The sequence below is a fragment of the Pholcus phalangioides genome, unplaced genomic scaffold (genome assembly GCF_987345545.1).
Source record: "Pholcus phalangioides strain wild (caught in Gottingen) unplaced genomic scaffold, Ppha-v1.0 ptg000031l_1, whole genome shotgun sequence".
NCBI classification, from domain to species: domain Eukaryota; kingdom Metazoa; phylum Arthropoda; class Arachnida; order Araneae; family Pholcidae; genus Pholcus; species Pholcus phalangioides.
The window spans coordinates 7,702,375-7,724,991 of NW_028301621.1; the positions used below are offsets into that span (position 1 = coordinate 7,702,375).

A 22,617-nucleotide genomic window follows, 5' to 3' on the forward strand; every position below is an offset into this window, starting at 1 on the left:
AGAAGGAACTGAACGAATGCAAATCACTGAAAATATGATAATCAAAGTCGAATAAAATGAAGGGTGTACGATTAACAGCTCTGAATTTTCCTATTACTGGCGCTTGCATAAAGTTTTCATTGTGATGTTGGATATAACGCTGCTGACAAAGTTGCTTTACCTCAGCTACGAATCGCCGGCTGAGGTTTTACGACCGTTTTGGAAGCAGAGAAAATTCAAGAAATGTTCAGATCTAATCACTTACCAGACTGGTTTAAGTAGCCTTCTATCGAAAAAAAAAATTCTTTTTTCTCTACCAAAAATACTTTTTCGTGAAAACTAACAGCATTTAAATAAACCGATTCCTTCAGTATCTTTATGATTTTTCAAACTAATCTCGAATTCATGGGACACACTATACAAGATGTAACTAAACTGATGATCAGAACTGTAAGGGGTGATAGAACTCGCCAAAACAAACAACTTTCACCATAGAACGTGGGGTCGGAAAGCAAGCGGCGAGCCTCGAGAAGGCACCTGCGTGATGAAAATGAACACAGTAAAGAGACGAATAATAAAGTATAAAGAATCTTTATTATCGAAAACTCTACAACGAATGCTCAAGTGAGCGACAACGAGCAGTAATACACGCGGCATATCGGCGAAGGATAACAGTTGAATTTAACGGTCTGAGAAAGGCGACGTTTCATTCACTCCAGGGATAGTCGCGGCTCGTGACTTGCTTGCTGATCCCACATTGTATGGTGAAAATAGTTTATTTTAGCGAGTTCTACCACCACTCACGGTTCTGACCATCAGTTTAGTTACACCCTGTATATTTTATTGAGCTTTAAATAAGAGATATTTTTAATTATTATACGGGAGGGAGAAATTATTTTTCTTTGTCAAGAAAATGATGATGGAAACGGTGTAATACTGAAGTTTATGCAATATACAGTTTTATGCCTGATACAGAATTCTTAAACTATGATATAAAGCTGGGGATTGTGGGAGAAATAGTAAAGAGTACAGCAGTGCAGTACAGCATTTACAATAACGATGCAAAGGACGTGGATGAAAATTACTTAAGGGGTTTCCTCCAGATCAGAGGTCAACGCGTGGCCCGCTGAGTCCTTTGTCAATTAAACATACGTACAACTTATTAGTCTCGGCGGGATTTATTGAAATTTTCACTATGTGAGAGCAAGAAATGTGCTTAATACTTCCTATCATGTATATCTTCCTATATCATGTATATCTTCCTATATCATGTATATCTTCCTATATCATGTATATCTTCCTATATCATGTATATCTTCCTATATCATGTATAATACTTCCTATCATGTAGATAATGTATATCTTTCTGCCGCTTTCTGAAACAAGGAAATTTTTCAGGTGTTTCCTAAACCATGGATATTTTCCAGAATTATAGGACCATGGATATTTTTCAGAATTATAGGACCATGGATATTTTTCAGAATTATAGGACCATGGATATTATTCAGAATTATAGGATCATTGATATTTTCTAGACTCCAAAGACCATGGACATTTTTCAGAATTCCTGAACCATGGACATTTTTCAGAATTCCTGAACCATATCCATTTTCTAGATGATTTCCAGAACATGAATATTTTCCTGGGTGATTCCTAGAACATCAATATTTTCTTGGGTGATTCCTAGAACATCAATATTTTCCTGGATGATTCCTAGAACATCAGTATTTTCATGGATGATTTCTAGAGCATGAATATTTTTCCGGATGATTCACAGAGAATAAATATTTTCGTAGATGACTTCTAAAACGAATATTTTTCTAGATGATTCTCTCCTAGAACATCAATATTTTCCTGGACGATTCTTCGGTAATGAATATTTTCCTGGATGATTCGTAGAATATCAATATTTTCCTGGATGATTCGTAGAATATCAATATTTTCATGGATGATTTCTAGAGCTTGAATATTTTCCTAGAACATGAATATTTTCTTAGATGACTTCTACAAATAGCATGCAAGAATATGTCAAACAAACTGCAATGAATATTATATATGATATGATATTGATGCGCTGTTCCTAAACTGCTATGAATTTTAATCAGTTTGGTCACGTGCTTGCCACCGAAAAGTAGTATGGGCCCTACCTCAGAACTTTAATTTTGTATATCCTTTGCGACTTCAACTCCCCAGTTCTAGGGTTAGGATTTATTCTTAAGAATATAATTACTTGAACATTTTACTTGATTTGCTTTTACTGCAGGTCCCATGCTTTCTTTCGAGTCTACCGCGAAAAAATTATCATTTGAAATGTTGAAAAGAATAAAGCTGCATTCGAATTAATTTATTATTTATGAAGTACTTTTAAATATCACTATAAAACTTTATAAACTTAGTCTCTGAAACTCGGTTATCAAGATCATGTTCATAAATTTCGTTCAGTATGGCCTCAAAATTTCGTCGAAACTGCGAAAAATTGAAAAAAAAAAAAAAAATCCAGACTAATATATTTCATTTCTTTTGACGGAACCTATTTCATTCATTGGCCCAAAGTGCAGCCACTTGTCAAAAAGTGGTTTCACTACCACCACTGAAGTGAAAAAAGAATAGAATCTAACATCGGTCCGTGAATCAAATTTCCTCATCTTTTGATATTGTTATAAAACAAACGCTCGTTTCTCTGTGCGAGATTCTAAAGCATTATGTTTATTGCATTTGAAGAGGACGACATTTTTCCCGAACGAACGGGAGGGGGGGGGGGGTGGAGAGTAAGGAATACAAAGTGGAAAAGATAGAGAGAGAGGAGATGGAAGCGCGCAACCCCGCACTAGTATGTCACATGAAGGTTAATGAAATTCCGCCAGAATCGATGTTTTGCGTGATACAATTTCTTTTCTTATAAGGTAAGCCGAAATGGTCCCGATTTCCCATCATGCTGTGTTCATAAGCATGAAAACTTCCAAGTCTAATTTTTTTTTCTTCTTGTTTTGAAGAATTTCATTTCAAACCATTCCTCTGCATCGGTTTTTACATCCTTAAAAATGTCAAATATTAGACGTTTATTGTAAAAATACACGAGAAAAAAACACAATATATATACACATTAAAAATTTATTGTATGAGCTCAAACATTTCATCTCATTTTTTTTTCTTCCCCTAAGAATATTAAAAATTGCCATCCAATAAGCATAAAAATTTACTATTATTTTTAAGTTGTTTTACGGGAGAATTCAAATGAAATAACCAGAATGGAATTAGGTTTTAATGAACACACAAAGCAAACAACATTGGGCTCAAAGTAACTCGTTGGACCCTCGTGACCCGTGTACTTTGCGTTACAACAATTCATTTGATTCGACATGATTGAAAATCCTGTTCGAGCATGTGAGCCATTGAAGTCCTCCTGGAATCGACTGGGGAATGCAGGCTCTATGTCCATGTGGTTCCCAACTTCGAGTCGCGAATGCGAGTCGATCTCCGCGTTAAAAAGCCTCACCACACAGAGCAACAGGCTCACAACAGTACAAATATTCAATCATTACACTTCGCTCACAATTTGAAATATAGATGGCAGCACTAGAAAGTCTGACACTAGATAAGCATTCAGACTGTTAGGTACACACTTTATTCAAGACCCTGCCACTAAGCTGGGCTGGAAGATATCTCGGCACAGGATAAATCCGGTGGAACATTACTGAATTTGACCAGGACATTACCGGCACAGGAGGCTGTACAGCTATGAAAATGATTCTGTTTGTTCTTGTTTTCTCCAAAATTGGAGTGATCTATGGCAGATGTTCTTAACCTTTTATGTTCTACGGACCAATAAAATGAAGGCCATGGGCCTTTTGTAACATTAAAATATAAGCCTTGGACCCCTTGTACCACGAAAATGAAACCCATTGACGTCCCTGTACAAAGAAAATCAAAGCCATTTACAACCCTGCACCTAGAAAATGAAAACGATTGACACTCGTATACCAAGAAAATGAAAAAGCCACACATCCCTTATGCCACGGACCCATTGCAGCGCCAATAAAATGGGGACTTATACCACTAAACTAAACTGAATGCCAAATACTTTTTCTAATACTATTAAGGATATGCAAAATGCATTTATGTCAACAAAGTAATTGAGATCAATTCATTTTTGAAGTTGGGGTGGATTTTTTTTGACAATTTCGCATAATATAACTCTCGTTCATTTCTCTTAGATCAGGGGCTCTTAACAAGGGGACCCCTTATGGGCAGGAGTGTTAGGGAGCCTTCAAGGAGCCTTCACACAGCACGATTGTTAGGAACAAAAAAAAAGAAGACTGACGCATGTGCGGCTGGCCACTGCTATATAGCCGCACATTCAGAAATACCGTAGAAAACGTATTTATTAATTCAAGATAATTAATTTTAAAATTTTTCTAGCCCTTTTCTGAGCCCCCTGTTTTGCATGGCCTGCGTCCAAAAACAAAAGAGGAAAAATATATAATATGAAATGAGAGCTGCCTTTAGGGGTTTGCGACAGGTGCAGTCGCACTGGGTCCCACGCTATGTGAGCTTATATATTATATACTCACGGTAAAATATTGGAGGCATTCGCGCGCCAGTTCTTAAATAATTTCTGATTAATGCTGAATTTTCATCAGTTCAGGAATTATTCATTTCATCAATTCTAGAATTATTTCTTCCTTTAATTCAGAATTTTCATCGATTCTGGATTGATTTCTTTCAATGATTTGGAATTTTCATAATGGAAATAGAATTACTTATCCCGTTACTTCTGAATTTTCATTAATTCTGGAATTTCCCTTTCGTTAATTCTGAATTTAAGTTCTGGAATTCCCTCCCCACTCATTCTGAGTTTTCATCGATTCTGGATTCACTTCTTCCATTTGTTTGAATTTTCATAATGGAAATGGAATTATTTCTTTCATTGGTTTGAATTTTCATAATGGAAATGGAATTATTTCTTTCATTGGTTTGAATTTTCATAATGGAAATGGAATTATTTCTTTCATTGGTTTGAATTTTCATAATGGAAATGGAATTATTTCTTTCATTGGTTTGAATTTTCATAATGGAAATGGAATTATTTCTTTCATTGGTTTGAATTTTCATAATGGAAATGGAATTATTTCTTTCATTAATTCAGAACTTTCATTAATTCTAGAATTTTTCCTGAATTTTCATTAATTCTAGAATTTTTCTGAATTTTCATTTATTCTAGAATTTTTTCTGAATTTTCATTTATTCTAGAATTTTTTCTGAATTTTCATTAATTCTAGAATTTTTCCTGAATTTTCATTAATTGTAGAATTTTTCCTGAATTTTCATTAATTGTAGAATTTTTTCTGAATTTTCATTTATTCTAGAATTTTTTCTGAATTTTCATTAATTCTAGAATTTTTCCTGAATTTTCATTAATTCTAGAATTTTTCCTGAATTTTCATTAACTCTAGAATTTTTCCTGAATTTTCATTAATTCTAGAATTTTTTCTGAATTTCCATTAATTCTAGAATTTTTTCTGAATTTTCATTAATTCTAGAATTTTTTCTGAATTTTCATTAATTCTAGACTTGCTTTCCCGTTACTTTAGGATTTTTTCTTCCGTTAATTCTGAATTTTCATCAATTATGTAATCATTATTTTTTGTTTATTTTGAATTTTCATCACCTGGAATTATTTCTTTCATTAATTGGGAATTTTCATAGGGGGGGGGGGCAGAAATTTTTTTCAATTATTTTTAATTCATTAATTCCAAAATTTTCATTAGTTTCGGATATCACTTTAAAATTACCTTCAGTGCTGAATTTTCATCAATTTTTTGTATTAATCTACATTTAATTGCTTTTTTTAAATAAATTTTTATGAATATTTCTCAGCATTTCGGTATATGCTGAAATAATGGATGTCAACTCTCCTCTCCCATAAAATATATAAAATTAGGGCAAAGTGGGTCCTAAACATTTTTGGTGCTCCAAAATTGTTGAGATGCACCTTGCCCCGCGTTCAAGTGAGGACGATCCTGAGAATTAAAGATAATTAATTAAAAAAAATTTCCACCCCTTTTCGAATACGCAGTTTGCTTGACCTGTAGCCAAAAATAAAAGAGAAGTAGATATATAATACGAAACTTGAAACACACGCATATATTCTGTATTTTCCACTTACTTTCTGAACTTGATATTCTCTTCCCATGAGTGAGTGTGTTTCACCTTCATTAATTTGTGGAGAAATATTTTGTATTCAAAGAATTTAAATGCTAATAACAATTAAATATATTATTTTAATATTCAGTTCAATATATAGTTTATTAAAAAATCTTGTTTTGATTGTATTTAGTTTGATATTTTATTTGCTGTACAAATCTAAAAATTGTATCAATAATAAAACCTGACATTTAACAAAGCAGAGAAAAATAGAGAGAAGAAGACAGTGTTGGCAGAAGTGAGAAAAAGCGATTCCAGTGAATATATATTGGCCATTCCATTTGTGCTATAGTGTGGGTCAGCTCTAAGTATAGTGAAGGCAGCATTGCATGAGGCAGGCGACAGAATCAGATAAGAAAATTAAAAAAAAGAGAGAAGAAAATAATTAAGATATAGATGAAGAAAAATTAAAAAAGATAAAAAGAGATATATATATAGAAAAAATAAAATACGAAAGGGAGTATAGTAAAAACTGAAAAATACAGAGAAATTAATATCAAAAATAGGGTCGGCGGCCATTCTTGCTACGGGGTGCTGACTTTAATAATAATAATGAAAAATAAAAATAGTTATATAATAATAAAATATTAACAGGAGTGGAGAAATAGCTCTTGGGAACTACTACAGGCATAACTAATGAATATATAACATCAATTTAAATCTATTTGGGTTTCCGATATTTTGTAAAAAAAAAAAAAATTCTAAAATGAATGCCTTGTAAATCGTGCTCCATTGTGATTGATATAAGGGGAAGGTAGGAAGCAAAATATATAACGAGGCATCCTCCAAACAGCTATGAGTTACTCTCTTTCGACCTTTCCAACGTCCCAAAATGCGGGACGTATAAACATACATATGTGCAGATATAATATACATATATATTCATATGTAAATTCAAAAATACGTGAAAAAAATTGAGAGCAAAATCTGCAAAAATACGCCAGAATGATATAGTATATTTTTTTATGCATTTTTTAGGGTTTGGTAACGGGAATTCTTGAAGCGTGCGTTTATAATGATATTGGCGAGAATGTGTATATGAGCTCACTTTTTTTTATATGAAGAAAAATTCTGTGCTTGCGGTACAGGAAATACCGGTAATGTACGAATTTTTCGGATTTTTTTTTTTTCGAATTTTATTGAGGTATTGGGTTTGTATATAAAAAACGCATTTGTATACGAGATTACGTTTGCTGTAGGAAATAGTCACTGCAATCTTCTATCACGAGAAGTCTCTTGGCCACACCCCACGTTCAAACCTGTTTTAGGCCGGTATTACACTATAAAAGTTTGATAAAATCCCTTTTATAAAACTCAAAAAATTCAACCAATAAAGCTCATAGGTTACATTCGAGGAAATGCAACCGATAATCTTATTGGTTGAATTTTTCAAGTTTTATAGTGTAATACCGGTCTTAGGAAGAATATGCAAAATGGTTTCGTCATCGAAACGATCGAAATCGTGCCAAAATATGAGCTCCAAACACAGAAAAAGCACAAAGGTAACATTGGACAAGACCAAGATTTTTAGTGCTTTCAATTGTCTTTATTGTAACACTGTCAGAAACGAAATATTAAAAGCATTGAAAATGCAGGCGGAGCCAAGTAACTTCTTGTGATCGAAAGTCTATTCATACGCGCATTTGATGTTGGAAAAAATATTGAAAGGAAGAAAAATAATGCGATGACCCAAAAAAATTAAAGAAAACGAAATAGAAGAAATCGCACATAGGCCCTATGCTGCCTTCTCCTACCTCAACCGGTGATATACAATGTGAATGAACTATGATTTATCATTAATTCAACCATAATAAATGAAAGCGTAGAATTTGCATTTGAATTTGCAAAACAGTTAACCTTTTGGATGCTAGGCTCGAGTGTTCTCGAGTATAGAAAGGGAATGATTATTAACTGACAGTGAAAAGTCGCCAAAAGTGGATTATTAAATTCATTTTTCGTAAAATCGGCATGAATAATGGCTATTTATGTGGGAAACATCCCACCATTTTATATATTTTTTTACTACTTGTGAAAACGGGTGAGTGGGAAAGGCGAAAAAATGCTATTTTCCTGACAGAGATGCATCAAAGGTAAAGTGTTAGCTTTGAGAAGTGTGAGATGAACTCTGTTTTTAACCGTTTTAATTGGAAATTACTTGGCATCCAAATTGTTGAAGCTGAAATAAGGTGAAATACGTCTGAGAATCAAAATATTTGACAGTACATGACCATGCATTAAATGTGCTCTATATATTAACGTTTTTCTCAAAATTTTTGCTTTGTGTAAGGATTTATACATTGCAGAGAAGCTACTGATTTTTATTTTATATTAAATTTTTTTTTCATTGTTAAATTTTAATTTTTTCATTGTTAAATTTTAATTTTTTCATTATTTATTTTTATTTTTAATTTTTATTTTTTTATTTTCATTATTTATTTTTATTTTTTTATTTTCATTATTTATTTTTATTTTTTTATTTTCATTATTATTTATTTTATATATTTTCATTTTAATTAATATATTATTATTTTTTTCAAAGATTTTTCATTCAACTGTGTAAAATGCTATGAACGATAACTAACAATTCAACTTTTTCTGACAGATTTTTTCATGCTGTAGCTTAAGGTATAAAAGATTTTTTTTGTCACTTTAGTGCTGGATTGAAAAAAAAAATCAGTGTTTCCTGAAAAATATCTTTCTTTAACTAGATTATTCATATAGCTGTAATTTTTATACTTGTTATAATTGTTTGTGCCTAAATATTTGTTACGTTCTACTTATGCTGTGAATGAGATCTACTTACGTATAATGATCGTCAAAAGCGTAAATTATAAAACATTATTTCAGATGAAATGATTTGTAGTATTCTTGTGAAAAAACTTTAATTCCGGATCATTTTTATATTAAATATCCTGAAACGATCACCTACTAAATTATACTTCCGAGAGATATTGCAGAAATTTTTTTTTTGACGATTGCCTTTCTTATAATTCGGCCACTCAAACCACACTTCACACTTTTGCAGTCAATCACACCATACTGTGTCAACCACGCAGTTAGATGCTGACACTACCGTTAGTGGGGGGTATAAAAGAGTTGAGCGAGATGATATGGGTATATAGATATGCGTGGTTATGTATACTTATTATACACTCGTATAGCTTCGAAACTGATAGAAGACAGAGATAGACACAACAAACAAGCAGGTAGGCTTGAGCATCTGAAAGCAGTACCTGAAAAACTGTTACTATGGCCCAAAGCAAGGAGTCAAAGTTCTTGCGGTCACATTCATTGTCGGTATCTTCGGACTTTTCACAGAATTTGCATCCAAATAGATTCATTCCGAGTATACTGAAACAGGAGGGGAAATATTTCTTTTTGTTAACCTCCAAAAAACCAATTAATATTCCCTATAATTTCTACGGACAAAACTCTTAATTTGTGATTATTAGAACAAAAATAAACATTACTAGATAAATGAATCCTATTGGAGGCTTTATTAGATTTTTTAATAGGAATTTTAATGGTATAATATCATGCGCTATATCAGAAGTTTATTAGTGACTCATTTTAAAGGGCCATCGAAGCATGCGTTTCATGGAAATCATGTTTTTACTCCGTTTTAACATGCAATTACTTGGTTTTGTGCTTTATTTTCCAACGATAAAATATCAGTTATTATGTGATGGAAACAAAATGTCTTTTTCCATCTTATTAGCAGGATCATCAGCAAGACAGAAAAGAAAGCAAGTCATGCAAATTTAGGACAAATTTGTTAAAGAGTTATACGTTTCCCTTGAAAAAATTGACCTTAATGATGACCAAAAACCAAAACTCATTAAAATAAAAATGATTTCAAATGCGGATAAAATATTTTACTTATCGCTAATGATTATCAAGGAGAGATTCTTATCCAAAAAAAGAATAAAGACAAAATAAATATGAATTTCATAATGATGGAGTAACAAAAAAATAAAGGGAAATGATAATTGTGGTATTAATGCAATTTTGTATGTATGAAGGAATTATAATTGGGATAAAAGGGAAATAATTAATGCATGCTCAGAGGTAAAGATCATCGATCGAGATCATTATGAGATTTAATTAAATTATTATATTTATTCAGAATTTGAATAATAATTTTGTAAATGATGTTTCAAGAAATCAAAGCTTGGTCGAACCTGCCTGTCATGTGCAAGTAAAACAAGGAAATATGTGCATAATCGAACACGCGTATTGATAATTGTGGATAATATTTTCAAAGTTCTTTGAGAAAGTATTGATAGATGAATAATTCGTCAGTACCAATTTGTAGTAGTCAGTACCAGCTGTTATCCCTCGGGGTATTTTATTTGGCTTAATTAGTAGAAATTTTTTTTTATAGTACTTGAAAAGATTTGTGAGGACATACGAACTATATAGCATAATTGTGTGAAATCTATGTGAGCATTTATCTCAGAAAAAGACAATCACTTTGGGTTAATAGATTTGTTTCCCTTTTAAAAAAAATAACATGGAAATATTCTGTCAGCACCATCAGTGCGATTCCTAACTTGTGTGCAAAATATGTTTCACGGAAATCTAGGGTGCGAATGAAGTGCCTCGATATCGGATAAGGGTGATACGAGATATTTAAAATTATAATTTCAACTCCCAAGGGTGCCAATGACGTAAAAAAGAATTGGAACCTGGCCTGAATAAATAAAACTGAAATCTGATTATTTTATTACAGCAGGTGGGAACTTTGAGAGGCAATTTAACCATTATTTAAAAAAAAATCTTGAGATTTGTAAAAATTAGTTCATAACTGTAAATTCATTACCATTGACCTTTACTGAAAGATTTACGGGACGCTGCTGGAAAATTCAATCAAAGAAACCCCCCCCCCCGCAAAATTATGATAACGAAATTATTTTATGGAACTAAATGAAGTTTTTCTCAAACAACTTCAATTTTCTATATTGGGAAATTCATGCAAGGAAATTCAACATTTACATAATTATAATTGAATGCTTCCTATTGATTGCCCAATATCAGAAACATTTATGAATCGGTAACTTTTAGGATTACCTAGTCACACGTGTCTCGAAGATTATAAAATTACTATTCAATGCAGGTGACTCAATTTGGTAGAAGTAATTTATAAATTTCACGCATGTTTTGTGCTTGGTTCGACACATCGGCATATACAATATTAAATAATTAATCCTCATTATTATTTGTACTTCAAAATTAACGTTTTTGTTTCTGTTGAGCTCTTGAAAAGAGACTGTTTTCTTATTTTATGGATAGGGCTGAAACAATATCTGGATTTGTTTTTGGACTGATTTTTCGAAAACATTAGTTACTGAAAAACTTTGATGAGAAGGGTCTCATCGAAGCCTGTAGTGAAATCTAACGCAAGAACATTGAACATAAACGTTCTGCTAATTGAATAAGCATCCATAGATTTCTTTGTCAAAATAACAAAGAGAATATATATATATCTAGTGGTTGAAAAGAACAATTTGAAATCAAAGGACTTCAAATGTTGGAAAATTACTAGACTCTATTTTTCTGATATTCCGAATTTTGCTGCATCGCTAATAAGATAATTTAAATACTACTGAAGTTGTAAGTTGCTTACTAACCGACGAAAGTTCAGGCAAATCACCTATTGGCAATAGGACAGTTACGGAAGATTTACATCAATAAAAAAAGATAGATAAGAAACACGGTCATGCCATAGTTGCCGACTGACATACAGTCCCCTAATTATAATTATTGAAATAATACTTCTATTTTACATTCATGATTTTTCTTTATTGCTACATTCGCCGAGGTGTGCTGCGGCGGGGGTATTTTGTTGAGGAACCTAACAATGTGTGCCAAGTGTTGAAACGTTAGGTGTTCAATACGTGCTGCTGCCATCTAACTTCCTATTTAGAATTTAAATAATATTGACAGGTAAATGTGTGATGAATGCATTTCTGTGTCGTCGTTTGTGACCAAAGCCAAACTCATTCCAAAAGAGAAGTCGGCATTTTGGAACTCGAAGATTGAAAAATATTAAGTATAGATGGATTTCAAGATCTAACCTTTTTACGAACTAACACATTCGCATCGGGCTATTTTTCCTAAAACTTTCCTATAAATCGAGGTAATTTAGAGTGATATAAAGATATTTCAAGATATGCGTATTAAAATTGCGATAATTATTTGTGGGATTAATATAGAGTGTTTTCTTGAAATTTTGAGGAGTTGTATATGAGTAGCTATGAGTATCGCTTTTCAGTATGACAATTGGAGAAATAGTTTCTTGTGTATAACGATACTTCACAGAATTAGCATATATATATATATATATCGCGTTTTGCTCCTTACCCTTGCGCCTTACATGCTATATACAGGGTGCATAGCAAACGGGGTTATGACATTTACTTTACTGACGAACCGTTGATCTTAGCGCAGAGTTCTTCAACCTTTTTTCAGTCGCGAGCACACTGCCTGTTCTCATCACCAAAAGAGCACCCTTGCATCAAGATTGACATACGAATGCATGAAATAAGAATATTTCAATCCTTGAATTCAATTTGTACAAGGCGTTTAATTGTAACGCTGATCAAGTGCTCGCGAGCACGAAATCGGACACGAGCATCGATCACGCTGGGTATTTAAGAGAGCACCGTGTTGCTCGCAAGCACCGGGTTGAAGATGCCTGTGCTATAAGGCCATACTTCCAATTAGAAAAAGTTTTCAAACGATGTGTATTCATCGTATATGTCATTTATGTTTCAAGGGGTTGTATAGTTATTAAAATTAATAAAAAAATTAACTTTTTAAACTGTCCCCGTGTGCCCCCCAAAACACAATTAGAAAGTTGTTTATACAATTTTTGTGATAATAGAAAGTTGTTGCTGTGTCTCTCCCGATGAAAAAATTAAAAAAAATCCATGTTTCTAAGTGCAATGTTCACCGAGATGTTTTAATTCGAAAAACGGAGGAAAGTTAAGGGAAGAACAGTTCAAAATACGGAAAAAAACATTTTATCCGCATTCAACGCTGTTCTTTAATAACTTCCCTCCAATTTTTGAATTCAAATATCTCGGTGAATACTGCACTTAGAAACATGGAAATTTTTTTGTTGGCATTGGAAAAGACACAGCAACAACTTTCTAATTTTTTTTTGGGCACACGAGCACTGTATAAAAAGCTAATTTTTTTTATTTTAATAACTACACAACCCCCTGAAACATGAATGACACGTCTGAGTACTAAGTTGTTTGAAAACTTTTTATAATTGGAAGTATACCTCCTCTAGGATCAATGGTGCACCAGTAAAATATCATACCCCCCGTTTGCTATGCACCCTGTATATATATTGTGTGTGTGTGTGTAGGGTTTTTTTTTATTTTTAGTCAGCTTTAGTGTCTCCAGGATGCGTTTCCTTAATATGACCAGACAATCTACCAGGTATCAACGTATTGTTCAGTATTTTTTGAATAAATTTTATTTTTATCTTTCATTATTTGTGAGCGTTCCCAATGTCTTGGTGACACAAATTGACCACTGCGATGTAACCAATTGCCCGAAAAATACTCATATATAATGTAAATATATGCAGTAACAAAGGTAAGAATGTACCGCTGTAAATATATAATCCCATTATCAAAGAATTTATCAGGAAAGTGCACACGTGTCACAAAATGAGGATTCTCGTTTCCCGATGCGAATGTGTCAAGATTTGGATGATTTTCTCACTTTTTCCTATTATTTCTCCCTTTTGATCGTATAGTTTAGCGACATTAACCAAAACATTCGTGGAAAAAAAATTTCTAGTACGTTATCTGGACATATCCATAGAAATATTAAAATTAAAAAAAAATGTAATTTGTATTTTAAATGGGTGATATAAAAGAATCAAATTTATGGTATAACTTTTGAAATAAATAAAATTTTTGTTTTGCAAATTAAGTTTGTAACCTCACACCTTCAGGAAAAAAAAAGGTAAGCGTTTTCATGTGCGAAAAATATATTTTTCTAGTTAATAAAACAGATGTTCTACATTAAGAGCGTTGCCCATTAAAAAGTTAATTTGATAGAAATAATCTTTCATGATTTTCTCGTAAATGCTTACATATAACTAAAAATACTATGTATGGATGCATATATTGGTCAAGTTGGAATAAAAAAATAGTTTTAGTTTTCTTAAACTAATTCAATTTATTTCATTTATTTAATCAATTTATTATAAAAGTTACATTAAAATCTGACAGAATAACTCAAATTTCAATCATTTCCCACAATTGATTTCAGAACATAAAACTAATTCCAATTAAATTTTGAGAATTTCAGGCACATTGAATTTTACTCATAACATAGGGAGACCAACCTTCTCCTAGCCAGAGAAACTTCTCAACAGAAAGAAATTTAACCTGAGCCACTCAACTTTTATCATTGCTCTCATTTATGGTTGCCGGGCATGCCGTGTACAAAATCGTCCCATATCGTGAAGAAATATCTGTCTCGAGAAATTTTAATTAATTTAAATTCAATAATTTGAATTATTTTTTCCATTGAAAACTGAACTCGTGCATTGCTAGATATTTTGCAAAATTTTGAAATCTTCTGTAGGAAATTTTCGCGTACCAAGGCGTGCTACATTTGCCACGCTCGCCGGAGGTTGCCCATCATTGACCTAAAGTGTTAATGTTGCCCCTGTAAATCTCTAGATATTGATTCACTGCAATAATAATTATATTGCTAAAAAGCCATATTTAAGGAACACTTAAATTTCGAAATTTTCAACGCTACGTGCACATGATAGTTTTGCAGTAAACAAAGTTAATAAAAAAATTCAATGCCCATAGTCATAGCTCACTTTGCAGGGGAGGGGTTTTGCTTGATCCCAGGAGAGATGTGAACTGTAGTACCGACAAACCAGACACGACCCAGGCTCTGTCCCTCCCGGGATATAAGCCTTTTACCCATGCGGGTTGGGTCGCGCTGGGGAAGAACTGTAGTACCGGGATCAATCATATTCTTTTTTCATGATTTTAGTTATAGATTTATTGGAAATGAGCCCAAATGAAAAAAATTGAACCCCGTCGGCCCAGTTATGGGTGAGGTGGCGGGATCTTGCCAATATTGCTTTTTAATGAAATAGATTGCTATCTGATAAGGAGGTTCTTTTTGTTAAGGACAACTACAATAATCGAAGAAAATCTTGATTTTTTTTCTCAAATGTTGTCTCGGTTCATGAGAAGATATCATTTATTAAATTAGTTTTTCTGATTTTACTTGATTTTTTTAAATAGTTCGATTTTCAAAACACAACAAAGTAGCATGTGGACTAATGAATCTTTCTTATCATCATCATCGTAACTTTAAATTAGGACTTTTTCACCCTTTTACAAGTTACGAGCATCAGAGGAAGAGCACAAAACTTGAGCCAACACCATCACAATGTAAGCTTGAGAGAGGCGTCGATCAAGACCTCATGAGCATGACATCAGGATCAAACATTGAGCACCCTTTCGTGCTAAAATCAGCATCGCAGTTTTCACAAGGCAAAAATTGAAGATGCCCGCTAGTAAATGTTTCGATGAATACAGAAATAACTGAGACTTTCTGTGGATATTTTGACAAACATTTTCAGTTTTATTACTATTTTTTTAGCCTTTCCAGGAAACTATTTCTTCTCTCATTACCACGAGCAAACAGAATTTTTCTTACATTTCGATCGAAATCCTAATTATGTTTATTTTGTTCCAAATAACTGTTTGAATTAATCTCATGATTTAAGTTTTTGAGCATTAAACTATTATTTTGGCGATTTTATTCATCATAAGAATCGATTGAATGTTGATGCCACTATGCAAACACGAGAAGTAATTGAATGAAATTTGTGATTTTGATGTATAATTTTTTAACCGAAGCAAGTCTGGTATTTGAATCCCTATTAGATCTTTCATTATTGTTATACTTCACGTTATTTCATTTTCTATTGAAAACAGTCTCAAAACAATTGATATTTATGCCTTTTCTCGATACCTTGAACATTAAAGAATATTTGTTAGAATTGATATCGGGAATTATTCGTGAGAAAAAAATACTTTTAGGAGCACATATTAGTAAACTGGGACGGTTGTGTTTCTGTATGTGAGAATGGTTCTTGTTTTAATAGTAAGTAATGTAATTTTTAGATTTATGTTTTCCGTAAGCGTATTTTCACAGAGTGATGCTGTAAGGGAAGGGGGTAGTCATTACGAGGGAGAAAAAAATCAAGGGAATAGATGGGATATTGAAACATCGAGTAAGGAATAGTGTGATATCCAAAAAAAAAAAACAATCAGTTTTAAGCACGCAACAAAATAATCAAAATTACAAAATTCTCAAAATTTCAAAAAATTCAAAATGCGAGTTTGGAAAAATTCATTTAAAAATTCATTTTTTTTTCAATACAAAGTTTCAAAAAAACGGGACAGACGGGTTACGATTGGTTGACATTCTGGCTTCTGAACATTCAGGAGGAACTTGGATCAGAAAAAAGATGGTTATATAAGAAAGAAAAAAAAAAGAAAAGCAAATGACCATAAATGACCATGTAAAGCACGCAGCGTACATTGAACATGCTTTATGTCATTCCTACATATATATTTTTTTTCTTTCTCTCATCTTTTATTTAAAAAAAAGACATGCGACATATAGCAAATATTCAAATGCATGCTACATATAATATAGAGATAACATTTAAACATGTAAATACACAGATATATTTATGAACATAAATTAAGGAAAAAAAGCCACTACTGTTGGCGCAAAGGGTAAAAGAAACAAAAAAGCAATGAAATATAATTAAAACAAAAATATTATACATTATTATGCCGCATGTTTCTTAAATCCGGTAATTATCTGATAGTCCCTTTTTTTAGAAATAAATTTTTGTTATTGATGGACCAATAGTGGATGCCACTCATCTAATTACAACAATATCTCACATAATTCGCTATATTTTTGGAGTGTTTTTTTCAGATTGGTTCAACAGCTATACAAAGCAGTGGTTCCCACTCATTGGTACCTGACCCCATGGAAAAGCGTATGCAACTAACTTATCCGCTGGAAATGAATATGCAAAATGTGTATGTGAATAACTTATCTGCTGGAAATGAATATGTAACTTGCATAAAGGCAAGAAATACGTTTGTAAGTTTCTGTAACCCTGAAAATGCACACGTGACCTTCATGCCCCCACTGATAAAGCGTATGTGCCTTTTACACCCGTTGAGATCTTTACGCTACTTACCATTGGCATACATCAAGGGGGGGGGGCGGCGGTTGGGTATAACCCCCTTCTCCTTGAGTAGAGATTATAGTGTTATTTTGCCGGGGAAAACGTAGACCCACGCTAAGAAAGTCCTGCGTATGCCTATGCGACTTACATATCCCCTGGTAATGAGTATGCAGCTTGCATGTCTCCTACAAATGCGACTTGCGTACCTGCCAGAAATAATATGCTACTTACATATTCCCCAGAGAATACGTATGGGGGTACGTACATTCGTACCCTGTAGTAATATGTATATGATTTGCGTAACCCGTTGAGATTACTTTTACGCTCCCTGAAAATGCATATGGGACCCCATGTAAATGAGCAAAAGATCTTGGTACTCCTTGGTAATGCGTCTTCCACACCTTTTGCGGAAATGTATATGATATACTTACATATATTTCTACCCCTATTTCTCCGAAAAGGCATATTCTACGTTCTGCTAAAAATGCATATGCTACTTGCATACTCTTGGAAATGCGCGTTCGACTTGCATGAAACCCTTCCCCCCGACTTAAATACGCGCTAGAAATTGTATGATACTTGCATAGCTTCTGAAAATTGGCATTGATCATTCATATCCTCTGTAAATGAGTATGTGATTTTCATATTTCCGGCTATGAGCATTGACTCGTATACCTGCTGGAAACCCATGTTCTACTTACCTACCTGCTAGAAAGCAGTCACCGCCTGGTAGTCGAGTGGTTAGCGTGTTAGCCTTCAACCTGTGCAGGTCTGGGTTCAAATCTTGGCTTGAGCATGTGTGTACAAACATCGCCATGTTCCCTGTGCAGATCTGATGGATCTCTTGGGAACACGCGAAGATCACGTTGAAAAAAATACATATGCTACTTGCACATACCCCTTGGAAATGCGTATGCGACTTACATACCCTCTGAAAATGCGTACGTGACTTACATACCCCTTAAAATGCTTACGCGACTTGCATACCCTTTAAAATGCGCGTATGAGACTTACATACCCCTGAAAATACGTATGTGGCTTACATACCCCTGGAAATGAGTATGCATACTTACACATCCCCTTCCCCGGAAATGTAAATGAGACCTTCTTACCCATCGGTAGTTCGTATGTGACTTGTATGATTACGATTACTGTTAACGTATATGCTTATGTGTTTAAATGCGTATGTGACTTTTTTTGTCTATACACTTGCTTACACTTTTATGTATTGTATGAATGCTTCGCTTCTTGTACGCTTTGTTCACCCGATTTCTCATAACTAGTTATTTCTCGCATTCCTTTTTGAATTGATTCTCACGTGCTTCCTAGAGTACGCGTACCACCAGTTGGGAACCACTGATTTAAAAGCAATCTAAGTTTTAAAATTTACAGACGCAGTCCGTGAATCCGAATATCTAGGTGCAATAAATCCCAAAATTCACCAAAACATCTTTCTCAATGAAAAATTCAAACCATATTTACCATATGGCAGCAATTTCCGAATAATGTGCCTCCACGCTTAGGTCACTAGATATTACGAGGGCAAACTAACATAGGTATAGGAACATGGTATTATGGAAACTTTAGGATGCCCCCCAAGGACTGCCTCGAGATTGAGCATGGGTGCCGTGAGAGTGCAGTCTAAGTCGTAAACGCATCAAGTTTGCATCACTGAATGATAGTTTCATTATTATGTGTTATCGATGTGCATCATTATTTGATTATAAAATCTAAAGAAATGTGGTGGCATTCACTATAAGTCAGAAAATAGTGAGTGATTATGTAATTATAGTTTATTTGATAGTAAATTTTTTTTCTGGTATAAGTGGAAATCGCTGAGTAAAAATAGAGGTTATTGAAGTCAGTATTATGATTATTTCTGACTTATTTACCCTAGGAGTCGCCAAATATCCTTTAGCTGAATGTACGAAATGCTCATTTAATATCCGATTTAGTCATTCTAATCACTTTACATGCAGTATTTCGGTGTTATTTGAAAGAGATCGAAAAACTGAATTCAATATTAAGCGTTATGCCATTAAGACCAATTCAAAGTCATGATGTTAGTTCTATCAGCATGCTTTAATTGTTTGCAATTTTCTCCCTCTTTTATTTACAAAATCATATTTCATGTCAATGCAAACACATGATTACAGACATGCAATGGAAAATAAATAAAGGAACATTAACATGAAATGAAAAAAAGTGTTAATTATTTTGTAATTAAATTATTAATTTCTTAATTACAGAGCATATACTCAATAAATCACTGTAATAAAATTATTATGGATATTGAATTCTGGCAATAAGCATTCATGATGGAAAAAATGATTTCATCGCAACATCATAGAAAAAAATTCATGACACATGTAAGTACATAAAAAAGCAATATATAAAACTCTACAAAATGACTGATTGTAACTCTTGATAATTCTTATTACTATATTGAATTCCACTTTTTCACCACACACCAACTCCGGCCATATCGCTGTGCTGCAATTTACTGCCGTTAACGAGTTGGGTTGGAAATGAAGGCCCATCTATCTTGTTATTTATCCCCCCCCCCCGTTCGAACCTGGGATCTGACGGTAACCTTCACGGTAGTAGACGAGCATCTTACCACCACGTCACTCGGGTGATAATTATTATCAGTTAGTATATATAATTTCTGAAATTTTCTGCCAAATGTTCCTTTTTATCTGTCACATTTAGACGTTCAAGCAAGGTTCCAGCTGCCGATCGTCAGTACATTGAATGGCGACGAAATACTTCATTTGGTGAGTGAATGAGAGATTGAATGCACCAAATAACGATTTTTTTAAATCATTCAACGTATATCGCCAAGTAATGAGCATCAATAAGCCAATATTGCCAAATAACAAACATCCAGTCGCCAACGTCACTGAATAGTAGAGCAACTATTGTTACATATTTTGTAACAATAGCCTAATGCGCTAATCGGTGTGATGGCTAGTCAGATGTAACGTTTTTCCAAAAGACGAAAAAGCCTTACGATTTTTGTTCGCGTGATGTGGGTTTTAATGCAGTATTGACTTGTAATTCATCCAACTGTTGGGTTATGATCGGAGAGACTTTGCGTTAACTAGCGATGGCTAGCACGATGCCACGTTTCCCAAAAAGGAATAAAAGATTCCCTACGATCTCACGCACGGTGTCACGTTTGGCAAAGAAGAAAACTCAACGATTTTTGTCAGCTTGATTTGGTCTAATTGTAGTAATGACTGGTAATTTGACAAAATGTGAGGCAACTATTGGCAATAGCTAGCACGACGTTTTTCCAAAGGAGGATTTCATTTCAGTCTAGTAATTTTTCTAACTGAAAGGTGATGATTGGTGACTGCGCTAGTTGGCGATGGCTAGCACGATGTGAGATTTTTCCCAAAGGAGAAAAGATTCCTATAATCTCATTTTTATTTGAGAAAAATCCCTACTTCGTTTTTCAAAGATTTTTTTTAGACTTTGGATCTGGCATGAAAATCTCCATAATGCCCTAGGCTTGCCAGCTATGGCATTGCTACAATTATTTTAAAGCCAGCAGAAACCTTGCTCGTTATTCGAAAAATAAAACATATTAAAATGTTTAAAATGCCTACACAAAGCTTTCAGCACGACTTACTTTACACGCTAATAATCTCCGAATTTTATATCAATATTTAGGGGACGATCCATTAAATTAATGAATACAGTACATAACACAAGACGAAATGCTTTAGCATGCCTAAAGTTTAGGGTTGAGGGGGGGGGGGGATTCATTCATTCAAAGTCTTTCTAATCTTTCAGCGAAAGTGTCATTTCTTGGAAGAAAAGAGAGGGAGAGAGGGTCCCCTTTGTAGAGGGGACTACTCAATATTCTTATGTATATTTATAGGTGGAGATAACGTAAAGGATATTTCTAGCAATTATCATTCCTTGCATACATAAATAAATAACGCGATAATGAACACATGCTGATGAAAAGATTCAGATACTTCTGAATTAATTAGATGTTTTTTAGATATTTATTTTAAAATATAAACCATTATACGTTACAATTTTTTTCTCAGACTCTAAAAGAGAAAATACAGTCAAACTCGGTTATCACGGCATTGAAACGATACCTCGGTTATAACGTCCACAATTGGTTGTCCCGGCTGATTCCCCATAGGGGGATAATAAATGAACCTTTGTTTATAACGTCGATGAAAACGCAACGAAAACTCCGTTATAACGGTCATTTTTCGTCGCTTTTGCATCTATTTTTACGACGTTTTCTTAATGGCGATGAAAAAAAAAGAAAGATTACACGTTTTACCTTCTGACGTACTCATTGGTATGACCCGTTGACGGGACATTCCCGTATTTTTTCGTAATTTTAACTTTCCCGACTTTATTTATAAAAATATCCTGTTTTTTCCCCGTTCTTTCAGCGAAGCTCATTTTAATTTACATAATACATACATTATATTATGCATAATGCATGTTATTATTCAAAATATAAACAGGGTGCATAGCAAACGGGAGTATGGCATTTTACTGGCGAACCGTTGATCCTAGAGGTATACTTCTAATAAGAAAAGTTTTCAAATAGCGTGCAATACTCAGATATATCATTCATGTTTCAAGGGATTGTATTGTTATCAAAATAAAGAAATTCACTTTTTATACTGTCTCATTGTGCCCCAAAACCCAGTTAGAAAGTTGTTGCCGAATGCAATATTCCCTGAGATATTCGAATTCGAAAAACGGAGGCAAGTTGGGAAAAAAAAACAGCGTTAAATGCCAGGAAACTTTTTTGCCACATTAAACGCTGTTCTTTCCCAAATTCCTTCCGTTTTTCGAATTCGAATATCTCAGTGAACATTACACTTAAAAACATGGAATGTTTTTTTTAGTCGGCATCAAGAGAGAAAGGGTAAAAACTTTCTAATTGGGTTTTGGTGCACACGGGGTGTCCGTATAAATTTTTTATTTTTATTTTAACAACCACACATACAACCCCTTGAAACATGAATGACACATCTGAGTACAACACGTTATTTGGATACGTTTTCTAATTGGAAGTATACCTCTAGGATCAACGGTTCGCCAATAAAATGCCCTAACCTCTGCACCCTGTATATATTTCTCACATATATGGGCAAACTTTTCTTTTTAGAAATACA

General features: G+C 33.5%; 1 protein-coding gene across 2 annotated transcripts in view; it reads right to left on the bottom strand.

Moving 5' to 3' along the window:
* The window catches only part of LOC149067071 (voltage-dependent T-type calcium channel subunit alpha-1I-like), a 313,211-nt gene that overhangs the window by 55,526 nt on the left and 235,068 nt on the right, over window positions 1-22,617 (bottom strand). The window contains exon 13 of one of the 2 annotated variants that reach the window (XM_089252946.1): window positions 9,417-9,534. The exons of the other annotated variant lie outside the window; for it this stretch is intronic. Within the exon in view, the coding sequence (XP_089109072.1) occupies window positions 9,417-9,534 (118 nt within the window). The remainder of the gene's footprint in view (window positions 1-9,416; window positions 9,535-22,617) is intronic. 2 annotated transcript variants of the gene reach the window in all.